The sequence below is a fragment of the Bidens hawaiensis genome, unplaced genomic scaffold (genome assembly GCF_021521415.1).
Source record: "Bidens hawaiensis isolate Kalapana, Puna unplaced genomic scaffold, B.hawaiensis_p1.1 tig00010132_1, whole genome shotgun sequence".
NCBI classification, from domain to species: Eukaryota; Viridiplantae; Streptophyta; class Magnoliopsida; order Asterales; family Asteraceae; genus Bidens; species Bidens hawaiensis.
In genome coordinates, this window is record NW_027491767.1 from 461819 (window position 1) to 474751 (window position 12933).

Below are 12933 nucleotides of genomic sequence, written 5' to 3' on the forward strand. Positions count from 1 at the left end.
ACGTTACAAACATTGGAAAAAAAAACATTTGTGTATGTTTTGACCTGACAAAGTGAACGGTGACCAAAATGTAACATCTTATTTCTGATATATTTTATAAAACATGTAGAGGTTTTAGTTATTGACTGCTTTAGATGTGAAAACTAATAGTAGTAAAAGAACCTATGGGGTTTGAGTGAAACTTTGCTTTGATAAAGTTATCATTAGTAAAATATAATTGGGGGGGGGGGGGGGGTTGCTATTGGTGGCTTAAACAAAAAGCTAATTTATATTGGTCTAACAAATGGGAAGCCGACCCACATATGTTCCCACGTTATTTCGAATCCATGAATATACTGAAAACTACAAAAACGTGTATAATTATGTATATCGGTGTACATTTAAGAAGGTTATATACATGATAAAACCACGAGAGTGGGAAAACATACTATCCATTATCTACATATGCATCGTGCGGTTATTTCAGTACTCAACGTATTATAACACGTCAGAACTAACAATATGTTAAGAATTATTGCAAGAACTACATGATACATCGAAGATAATCAAAGTAGCATGTATTTATTATTTTTAGGTTTTATACTTGAAAAAAACCCATAACTTTTAATAGGATTTCATATTAAATTCAAAAAAAAAACATACCCCTATTTGTTATTTTATACTTATAAGATAACCAAGCTACGTCCTCTAGAGTATAACGAGGCAAGGTACTCAGACAGACACAAAACTAAGCGTTTATACAAGATATCAGAGCCTATACACCTCGTATATGGCTATTCGTGCCATATAGGCGTAGGTAATAAAATAGGTCTGGCACCTATGTACCTATACGACTCGTATTAGGGGTGTGCACAAAACCGAAAAAACCAAACCAAAACCGAACAAATCAAAAAAACCAAACCGAAAAAACCTAACTAATTAAAAACCGGTGGTTCGGTTTTGAACTTTTGAAAAACCAAAATATTGGTTTTGGTTCGGTTTTGTATATTGTAAAGAACCAAAAAAACCGAACTGAACCGAAATAACCAAAAATTAAAACCCAAAAACCCGCATCTAAAATCGAAAACCCGAAAAAGTTTGCCCAAAAAGTTTTGTCTCAATTAGCAAAACCGAAAAAACCGCATCTAAAACCGAACCTAACCCAAATACAGAAAACCGAAACCTAACGGTTTTAAAAATCATAAAACCAAAAGTTTGGCTTTTGGTTGGGTTTTAGTCAAAAACCGCACCGAACCGCACCATGCACACCCTTAACTCGTATAGGCCTTGACAGGCTGGTGTTTGTGAAATGGGGCTTGTAAACTTGAATCAGATTGAAATAAACACTTTCAAACACCCTATAGTATGCAGATGACTATCAGCAACTGTATCATCCAAACACTTTCCGCTTATCTGCTTAAAACTCGCCGTAAATTCAAACATGAACTATATTTTTTTTTTTTAAATCGATCAGCTGCACCCTTTTTTATCAAGTTTTTTTATAAACATGCCACATTTTTTTGTCACAAATTCAAACAGATCATAAACAACAGAGCAATATCTCAAACTCCAAACCATGAGTATATAAAATAAAATAAAACAACAAACAACATTGTCTAAAAACCCAAAAACCAAAAACCACAATTCATGTCTAAAAAGATAAAAACACCTCTATAAGCTATAACATAAATATATCCAGCTGACAGAATATACTACTAATAAGCAAAACCATACCTGTCTCTGATAACGGGCGATCATAACTCGACTTACTTTAGCTAAAACTTTAAAGATGCATTAACAAGATTATCCTTATCCACTGTTACTTATTATTGATATCGTCTTTAATATTATCTCAAAACGAAGGCTTCACGGCTTCCTTTTGACTATTTGACTACGAGAACTCTCACCCTTGCGCACCAGATCCTCAGTGTTTATCATCCAAGGGTTGTCCGGTCCAGGCGAACTGATATCTGCGGGGTTCTGGTTCAAAACGCATACGTCAGTGTTGACCGGGTCAAGCCTCGATCCAAGCGCGCGGTTAACTATTGTGCTTCGGCCTTCACTCGCCTGCCACGGGAAAGGAAACACAACTGAATCCACCGGTTGGAAGCCGCCCGGAGCCAACGACGCACCTCTTGACCCATGAAAAACTTGTTGACCATGAATAGAGGCGGTCAAATTAGCGTTTTGACTGGGTCGAAGCACGCTAGTATGCGAGGTTCCAATTGGATTGCCGAATGGGCTAATTCTTTCGGTCACGGTTGAGCCGCCGTGACTAAAGCAAGAAGAATTTGGTCTCGGTTTCGGTTTCGTTACGCTTGTTTGACCGGTCAAACTGAAAGGTTGATGGCTTAACTTCCCTGCATCCATTAAGCTTAGCAGCTGCATTGCGGGTATGGCTTCGTTTGAATACGAAGAATCAAACGAAGACATACGGTTTCGGTTCACATCCAAAGATTCAAAATTGTTTTGCTCTTCAGCCACAAGATTTAGATCCAAATTAATCATGTTCTTACCCTTATCTTTTTCCGAGTACTTTGCATACGCCTGACCAAACGGCATACCGCCTGCTTCATGCTGACGCGTACCGGCACCGCTGTTGTACTTATTCAAACCTTCGAGCACCTTCATATTATTCGGACTATAAAGATGAGTTTGAGGCCTTTTACCGTTCCCATTCAACGCATAATGATAACGCGAATCATAATCATATTCATAGCGTCTCTGAGGGCCCGCATCCGACATCCAAACGCCATTAAACGGCTTCTTCTGATTCATTGTGAAATTCGAAACTCGGTCTTGATGGAAGAATCCGCGAGGTGGACTTCTCATGGGACTCACGTTCTCGCTCGGTCTTATCATGTTGAGATATTCAGGATGCGAAGGTGTCATTTGTCCGTTCATAGGTTTGCGAAAACTCCCGTTCTTGTTAGCTTCAGATAAACTCCTCTCGAATTGATTTCTCGCCATAAGCTCGATTACTTCACGTTCATCCGATCTCCCGATCGAAAACATATTTTCTTGTCTTTGATGATTATTATTATTATTAGGCCTTGTGAATTCAGAGTACCCTCCAACTCCAGTATTGTTCCTCTTGTATGGATCCGAAAAATCCTATAAAATAACAACAAACACAAGATTAATCATTATCGCATAACAACTAATAACGTTAAGCGCAAAATTAAATATAACAGTACCAGTTTCTGATGCCCCGAGCAACCGCCATACGAAACTGGTCTATCCAACAACCTCATCGAATCTGGTTGAATCCTAGGCGGAGAGTTACTCGCTTCTGCCGAGAAAAAACCGGGCTTTCTGCTGAAATCTTGGTTCGACGGGCGGTTCAGAGCGGAAAGTTGAGACCGAAGGTTGGATTGCGGGTCATGATTTAGAGAAAGATCAAGCCCAAGCCCCGTACCTGCACTGGCCCGACTATCATCCTGCATCCTCCTTGAATCCTCAACAAAAAACTTACTTTTAGTCGGGTTGCTCGGTGGTATCTTCTTTGAAGCGCTGACTCTCTTGTCTGACTTTAGCGAGTTCATGAAGTTCGGGTACGGTTCTGTTGCTCTGCTTCTCGGTGTGCTATAAATAAGAGGAGTCCGGTTTTCGGTCCTTCCCATATCACTGAATATTGACCGCCAAGCTGTCATTGGATCACTTCCAATTCTCCCGTGAACTGAACTCCTCTGCGCCCCGGTTTTGTTCCACTCGTATCTGTTAATGCTTTCTTCAAACTCACGGCCTCCCGGATTTCTAGAAGGTTCCGTCACGTTGGTTTCTGGAACCGGAACCGCAACCGCCTTTGAAGACTTTGACCTTTTAGGATCACGACGATCATCATCATCGTGATGTTGATCGTTATCATTGTCATGATCATGCAGCGTTTTTTGTTTAATCCGAGGAGGCGATGAAGGCAAGTTGTTCTTCGGTTGCTGATTTTCGGTATTTCCACATAATAATTCCTTCAGTAAACGGACTTTTCGAGTCTTTCGTTTTGGATGTCCGTTTTGGTAATTATCGATCTCTTGACCAGGTTCAAGAGGTTGACTTATGGTCTCGTTGCCTTGGGAATTCTCGTGATCTATCAACTCATTGATCACTAGTTTACCAGCAGTACTGTCGGTTATACAAGGTCTAGTCGGTTCTTGAGGAACGTTGACTCGATCGGTCAATTCTTCAGAAGTTTGACTTTCATCAGCTTCTAAGTCAACAACCATGGCATCATCAACAGCTCTACTACCTATTAAAAAGTATTAATTAAAACCATGGTAGATTTAAAATTTAAAAGTTAAAATTAAGACTTGTTGAAATGTAAATTACCTGAAGTGCCCTCACCGAAAGGAACAAATGGCACTCGGTATATATCTTGTCGAGGATGCGGCCAAGCAGGAGGTGAGAATGCATAGTGATCAACTGAGATTAAAGCAGTCTCAGTTGAGGCATTTGCAGCTTCATTATTATTCTGCAAACACTTTTCGCAACGCCAATATCTAAAGTTTGGGACTTCCATCGGTGGCAGTTCAGTGAAAGGTAACACGCTACTGTTAGCCCTTTCACGCATTCCAGCAACATAACCTCTGCATTGACCAAATATAAAGGTCAAATAGACAGTTAGATAATCTTATATACGCATACTAAAGAAATGGAAATAGACAGTTGAATAGATATAACATTAAGCCCGAAACTAAATAAAATTCAAAAAATAAATAATAACATATATGCTATTTGCAAGAACCTAAAGGATCATAGACAGTTTACTAGAAGCATTTATAAAATAAAATTCTTGCATGGTAAAACAAGTACGAATTCACATCAAGCAAACATATTCAAATTATTATAGATAAACAAACGAATATAACTAGCTAGCTAGCTAGTGATTGTGCGAAGAGTATTTAATTTCTATCGTTAACAATATTGTCTCACATGCATAAAAAAACATAAAAGTAAACATTTGTTATCAAAATCTCCAAAACATGCGTGAATATTACGTCTTAAAGACATTACTTACAGCAACCTTATAACTTGTTGATATTATAATTTCATTCACAATAAAATGTCTACTCAAGAAACCATTCAACCTTGAGCATATCACTAACTAGCTAGTAATTGTGGAAAAACTATTTCTATCAAAATAGATAACAATGTATAACATACAAAATAAAGCATAAAAAAAAACATTTATTATCAACATCTCTAAAAACATGCCTTAAGAATAACTTATTGCAGCCTTATAACTTGTTGATATTCTAATTCCATTCACAATAAAATGTCTACTCAATAAACTTTTAAACAAAGCAAATGCAACAATAAAGATAGTTAATCGAATATTAACACCAACAATTAATCTACTTCATAACATGCAATAAGAACCGAAACACTAAACCTTACCGTATTGAAAAATGGCTACACTTTGAGACATCTTCCTTCTCCTTCCTAATACCAAGCTTGATGCACAAGGAATCGATCTTAACAGTTGAGTAGCTGGAGTTAAACGCTGGGACAATGCCCCTCTCGTCATTTCCGTTCATGACTAAAATATTACTGTGACAAGAGAAACATACATGTTTAGTTAAATGTTAACAAAAGTTATAATAAATATAAATCAAAACATAATAGCATATGATTACAAACAACGGACTTAATCTTTGAAAAAAAACATGCATGAAAAATTGCGTAACAAAGGACCAGCCTAAAAAATCAGAAGTAAAACTAGAGCCATGCATATAGACACTACACTGTGGTCACAGCTAAAATTAACCATCAGTCACATATAGCATATAGATGTATAGGAACAAACAGATAAAAAAAACTAATTAAAACACTGTGACATGACTGTTGGAAGACAATAATAAGCAGATACCAAAATAAAAATCTTACCTTTTTAACAAATCAAGAAACATAAACTCATAAACTTAATTACTTAACACAAAAAATCACATCATTTATTCATCATACACTTCATGTATATATGCTTAAAGTAACTTCATAATATGCAAACTCAATGTGAACACACAAACTTATAAACAGTATCTTAAACATAATAAAAATCAGTTAATAGACTCAAACTAAATTTCACTAAACAGCTGCAGGTACATACATACATACACTATAGAAACAAAAATAAATAGAAATATAATAATAATAATAATAATAATAATAATAATAAGAGTGCAACATTAATCCTACTGATCCTATCACGTGTAGAACAACAATAACACCTATAAAGCATACATTTTTTTGTAACCCTATTAGATAAGGAAACTATATCATAAAGATTCACAAAATTCAACATAAAAATTTAATTTTATTTTATTAAACAAATAAATAAACATAAATATTAACATAAAGTCATAAACTGATACACATAAACAAACCCTAGTATATAGTAAGCTAGAAGAAAAAAGTCAACAAGTCAACCCAACAATTAGGGTTTTCTTTATACCCAGCCGCACCCACTAAAAAAAGTAAAAAAATAAAAAACACAAAAAAATAAATAAAAATAATAATAAATTATAATAATAATAAAACCTGTACAGTTTTCAAGAAAACCCCAAATTCAAACCCATCCAATTAACCCCAAATTCACAACCGATTTAGGTTTACAACAACACACCAGTCAAATCCATAACAACACATAAACAAAACTAATAATAATAACAATAATAATAACAGAAACCCATTATCATAAACTGAAGACCCAGATCATAAACATAATAATAATAACAAACAAAAGCAAACCCAGATCTGAAACCAACCAGTTTCTTCAATACTCAACGAAAATGAATAAAACAAGATTCATTAGATCAAGAATTGTATAACGATGATAAAAATCGAAGCTTTACTTACCGATTTGAAATGGGTGTTGAGTATTAAGCCCGCGAATGTTCCGAAAACCCTAGTCGTCACACTTTAGGTTTCCACGAAATGTAGAGAGAGAAAGCATAAAAATCAAGTGAGAGAATATGAAAGTGTGTGTGTGTGGGTTTCTAGAGAGTAATAATAATAACAAGAATAATAATAACAAACAGATATATATGTATGTATATATAGTGAGTGGTGGGTGGGTGTATATGTATATATCATTTATGTTAAACCCTAATTGACTCCACGCGCACGAGACATGTTTTGTCATTAGTCTTGTCGGATAGTCCAAAAAAGCCCAAGCACTTATCTTTAATATGATTAGTGCGTGGGTCACACGGTCTATAGAATGAGTGTTTAATGGTTATAGAGTTACAGGCTTTATTAATTTTTTTAATGTATTGATGGTGAAACCGATATTGTTGGTTTTAGATTTTTGTGAAGGGTAAAACCGGTATAATGGAGGATTGTTAGGGGAGAAGTATTAACTATTAAGTGAATTAGGGTTTGATTATTGTTGTGGTAACTACGTTTTTTTTTTAATTTTTTTTATTTAATTAATAAGTTGATACATTTTTATGCAAAATATTAGAGATTGTAAATATGTAAATATATTAAGTATTGATTATTGAAATGAAAGAGGAGGCATTTATGTTAAATAATGAAATACATTCACAATTGAATTTTTTTTATTGGTAGTTGTATTTCACGGTTTTTAGAATGCGCGTGCGATAGTTATATACTTCAACTGCTTTTATTTTTTTTAGAGTTTTTGGTAGGTGGGCAGATCGGGTATAATGGAAAACTGTTAAAAGCTGGAGGAATAATTAAAATAATCGGGGTCTGATATTTGTTAAAAAATTAATTAGTTATATAATTATTCATTAATGCGTTGATACGTTTTTTTTGTAATGAATTGATAAAAAGCAAAAAATTAAAGTCGTAAAAGTTAAGTATTAATTATTGATATTTAAAATTGGTCTAATGGTATGATATCCCTTTTATAAAATTAGGCGGTGAGTACAGATTCTCACATATTTTGAAACTAGTAAGATCAAGGAATGGATGTTACATTTTAGGTTCAATAACAAGGGTTAGTGATTGTGTAAGACATATAATTTGATACTTGCATTCAATAACTTTGAAGAGTTCTTGAACTTAAATGATAATTTAATTAACATGTATAATATAACGAAATTGTTTTAGCGCCCTATGGTAGGCGCTTGCCAGTGTAATTTTTAAAAGTTTAAGTTTTGCCATTCAAAATGGGACAGCGTCACAACTTGTTGCGCCCCTGCCTTTTGTTTCGGTGTAATTATCAAAAGTTAAATTTATCATCTTAAAACTAAAATAAATAAAACAAATTAAGGGTAAATTGATCATTACCAATTTGTCAATTATTTATTTGTTTATTAGTGATTAATGCATTTTTAATGAATTAGAGAAAAACAAAAAATTAAAGTTGTAATAATTAAGTAATAATTAAGTATTAATTACTGATATTTAAAAGGGGGCATTTATATTAAAACAATAAAATATTTGCACAATTTGGTGATTCTACGAATCTCATGGTCTTAAAGTCGGTCATAGTGACCGGTTTCATATATGTTTAAAACTTTAATTGGTCGTTCAAAAAAAATATGCACAATTCTTAATGATTTGACGTATCTGGTGGTCATAAAGTCGGTCATAATGACTGTTTTCTTATATGTAAAATAATTTAGTTTGTCGTTTTAAAAAAATGCATAATTTTGATTGCATCAAGACAATGAATGTTACATTTTAGGTTTGATAATAAGGTTGGTGATTGTGTAAGATATATAATTTAATAATACTTGCATTTAATATGTTTGAAGAGTATATATGTAACTTTCAATAATAATTAGGTTTACATGCATAATAATAACAACGCAACATGAGATTCTAACTTGGAACAGAAGTATACATCCTCAATTTTAAAACAACGAGATCAGGGCAATGAACTTTACATTTTATGTTTGGTAATAAAGCTTAGCAATTTTTAAGATATGCCTTTCAAAAAAAAGATATAATTTAATACTTGCATTTAATAACTTGAGGAAAATTTATACTTAAAATAATTAATAGGTTTACATTTTTGTAACAGCTTTATAGGTTTACGTACATTTCATAATAATAATAATATTTTTTTTTCGAAATGTACCATAATAATAATAATAGAAATAATAATAATAATAATAGTTAATAATAATAATAACAAATAAGCAATTCTGATTTAGAACAAAATTATACCAAGCGAACACAAATACTTCGTAAAATATTATTAATACCAAAAGTCATTACTAGGGTTTGTCATTTGTGGTTATATGACAGGAGCGCGCGGCCCCCCTTGAAAAATAAATAAGCAATTCTAATTTATTGTGATCATTTTATCATTAATGACGACTATTTTTGGATAAATAAAAATATATGGTATTGCCTATAACATAACATTGTAGAGATGTAGGTTTGATTCCTTCTTTGAACGGTTTAACGGATATCTGGATGAATGGACAAATCAAGGTATTAACTTTAAGTTCAAACTCGGCCAGGGCAGACTCAACCTCTTTGGTGACCTAAAATGATATATAAAGACGAGGCGTTGTTTTAAAAAATATATCTTGCTTTCACTTAAAATAATCAATATTTTGTCATCATTTTTTGCAAACACATAAATAATCTACACCTTTTTAGACATAATTTAGTTTAAACGTTGCACAAACCACAAATTACAAATATATAATTATTAGTTTTGTTTTGGAAATAGACTTAGGAGGTGGGACCCTAAAACCTTAACTTTATTTTGTTGTTCTTGGAGATAGCCTTGTTTGAACCCGACAAGAGGTAATGGTTTACGAATTCTATGTGGTTCCCATAGCGGTTGATGGGTCGGCCTTGAACATAACCCCAAACAAAGTAGGTTTAAGCGTGAGATCCTCACCTAAGAAAACACTATATTTGAGCGATAATTATTTTTAGACTTAATTTATTTAAAGAAAAGTATCATACACATATAAATATATTCTAATTAAAATAAAGACGTCAAAGATGTTTTATTCCTACGTAAAGACATAAAGTTACAAAGCAGCTTGTCATTTAGGGCATTGAATATCTTTTGTAGGTTATGCATTATAATATTACGATAATAAATTACCAAAAGATATCATGATATGACCAAATTAACTCCTAAATCGACGATAATTTTTTTATCTGCAAAAAAAGTACCAAAATTTTATACTAATCTTACTTTGAGAATTCAACAAACGTAATTGAAATTACTAAAATAAATACTTTCTTTGGTTATAAATGTTTTTACATAACATTAAAATTGTATGGTTATTATGTATATACAAATAATAGTTTATTAATAAGTTTCATTGTGTTTTATTAAAACATATAATAAAGTAAATTATAAAAAAAATTATAAATCATGTATCATGTTTTGTCACTATGAAATCAAAGAAACCTTCACGTCACGTTTGTTTTTTTAGTTAAAATGATCATAATGCACTAAATGACGGTTTTGTCAAACTTTAGGCTTTTTTTCATGTGGGACACAAACCATTTGATATCTTAATTGGTATATGATGATATTAAGATATCTTTTTAATTAATGTACTCTTATTTTAATTAAATAAAGTTTCAACATCAATTTATCGTTATACACTTTTATAAGTTCTTTATACTAATTAGTGTAAATGCTTATAATAATAAAAAATAATACGAAAGATATTTCTGCCCGGTAATTAAATAATTCAGATGATACTTTTTATTATTTCTTATTTCTAGAAAGTTTCAAGATATATATAGCTGTTATTTTTTACTTTAAACTTTATGAAATAGTAGCACATTGATTTCAAGACTTTATTATTTTGTTTTGGTTGATACTATTCGGATATAAGATATAAATATATCAGTATATCTTTCCCAATGGACCGGATCAAACGTATTTATTTTCCGATAAAACTAGTACATAATGTCAGCTTATAAAAGGAATTTTTAGAATTAAAGATATGCAAGCACAGTACAAAATTAAATATACCCACATGCTATTTTTATTTTTCATTTTCAAACAACATAATTATATTATTATAATAGATATTCATTTTCAAGAAAGCTATTGATGTAACTTGTACGTGTAGTCAGTTAAGTTCAATTCATTTTGTTAACAAAAATATATGTTTTTAAGTTTTTTACTTGTAATGCAAAACATATATAATGAGATAATAACACGTGTCTTATCTCTCTGCAGGGTATCTTTATGGGTCATAAAAAAGACATAAAGGTTCATCTTTTTATATAGACATAAAGATGTAGGCCAACATATTAATAAGAAGGTCTCATGAGTTTGGTAATGGTTAATTAGAAACACAAATATGTGCACTTTCACTCCTTTCGTATATACACAACCTAGCTGGCTAGCTCCCCACGTTTGTGAATAATTTAAAGTTTGATACTTCATAAAATAATTATCCGCCAACTATCATGTTCAACTTTTTACATATTTTAAGTAATTTTTTATTTTAGATCTCTTTTAACTAACACATATTTTAAGTAATTTTTTATGTGGGTTCTTTTTAAGTAATTTATTTACTTGTAATCTTGCACATACATCAAAACAACACAAATAGTTTATTAATGTGAACTTGTTATTAATGTTTATAATAGTTAACTTCTTTTTTATTATTTCACGATAAAAGAAAAATAAATTTAATTTGGATATTGAACCATTACATCAAGGTCATAACCTTAATTATGCATCTATTTAAACGTTGTGGATTCGGTACGACAAACTTGATGTAATATCCGAATCACATTTGGGACGGGTATAAGGTTGAATAGTCAACCATAACATGTTGGTCTAGTGGTACGATACACTTCTCACAAATGTAAGATTGTGGGTTTAAATCCTTGCAGATTTACAAGGTAAAGTGGAATTTAGGTGTTAAAAATTTGTCACTAACAAAAGGGTGGGTCATCCGGCATGTGACCTGGTATGGGATTAATTACTTTTAAAATTCTCATGTTTAGGACGGTTATGAGAATTTGTGGTGTATCCGTTTATCTGATTCGATTACCGATAACATATAATCTCGATTACTAATTATATACCAGGCATGACTTTCTTTTTCTTTATAATATTGTTAGATATATATATAATATATAATATATCCGATTACATTACAAGTTCTGCCAACTTGATTTATTTTAACTCTTGGGTATGCCCGACACCCTACACTAACAAAATTATGTTTGAACCTCTTCTCACCCCCCTCCCCCCCCAAACAAAAAATAAACATCTTTCATATAAAAGTGCTTTTACGAAAACCCTTTCTAGTTTGTATGGTCAGGTGTAATTCCGACCAAATTCCTTCACAAATCATTCAGAAACAAATTAAACCTACACACACTATAAATGTCTATACACGCGTTCATTTGTTTACACTATAACTATCTCTCAAACCTTTAACTACGTACAATGTCTCGGTGTTTCAAACTACGGGAGATCTTTGTTTCAGCATGAAATGATGTCATTTTGACCCATTTAACAACCTATTTTGATAATCATAACATCATAAAGTAGACTTGGGTTGTTTTGGCCCATTTAACGACCTTTTTATTAATTATTATAATATCAAGAAGCAGGTACGGGTTGCTTTGACCCATTTAACAACCTGTTTTGGTAACTATCGTATCATAGAAAATGTATCATTTGAATAAATTTTATTTTCAATTTTTAAATGTACACTGGAAACCATTGGAAGTAAATCATAATTTGGGATGGATTTGACCAACCTTTTTGTGACCACATGTCTATCTTGGTGATTCTTTTTTTATTTGTATTTTATCTTGTTGTACGAGCATCCACCAAAGAAGAAAGAGATTATCTTGTTGTACGAGCTCTATATATTGCCTGAGATGGTTGTGGAGAACCTTGTTTTTCATTCCATTAGTTCATTCATTGTGTGTATGACTCGATCAATGTATACCTATAAGTGAAGCAAAGGATGAGGCAACATATTCATCCTTGTTTTTTATTTTTGTATATAACTTTTATTATGGTTTTCTTTA

At 32.2% G+C, this 12933-nt stretch overlaps 1 protein-coding gene across 1 annotated transcript; it reads right to left on the reverse strand.

Moving 5' to 3' along the window:
* Positions 1-1845: 1845 nt before the first annotated feature.
* Positions 1846-6960, reverse strand: LOC143534347 (uncharacterized). The gene is made up of 5 exons (XM_077028854.1): positions 6829-6960; positions 5371-5523; positions 4303-4559; positions 3177-4222; positions 1846-3093 (listed from the first exon to the last, which is right to left on the reverse strand). Exons 2-5 carry the CDS (start codon positions 5508-5510, stop codon positions 1846-1848), a joined length of 2691 nt encoding a protein of 896 aa, XP_076884969.1. The 5' UTR covers positions 5511-5523; positions 6829-6960.
* Between the last annotated feature and the right edge of the window lie 5973 nt (positions 6961-12933).

Excerpts from the sequence above, each read along its gene's own strand:
- LOC143534347 (XM_077028854.1), bottom strand. The coding sequence starts at position 5,510 with ATGAACGGAAATGACGAGAGGGGCATTGTCCCAGCGTTTAACTCCAGC. Across the intron at positions 4,223-4,302 it reads TTTCGGTGAGGGCACTTCAG|GTAGTAGAGCTGTTGATGAT; the intron begins GTAATTTACATT and ends ACTTTTTAATAG. Across the intron at positions 3,094-3,176 it reads GCTCGGGGCATCAGAAACTG|GATTTTTCGGATCCATACAA; the intron begins GTACTGTTATAT and ends GTTATTTTATAG.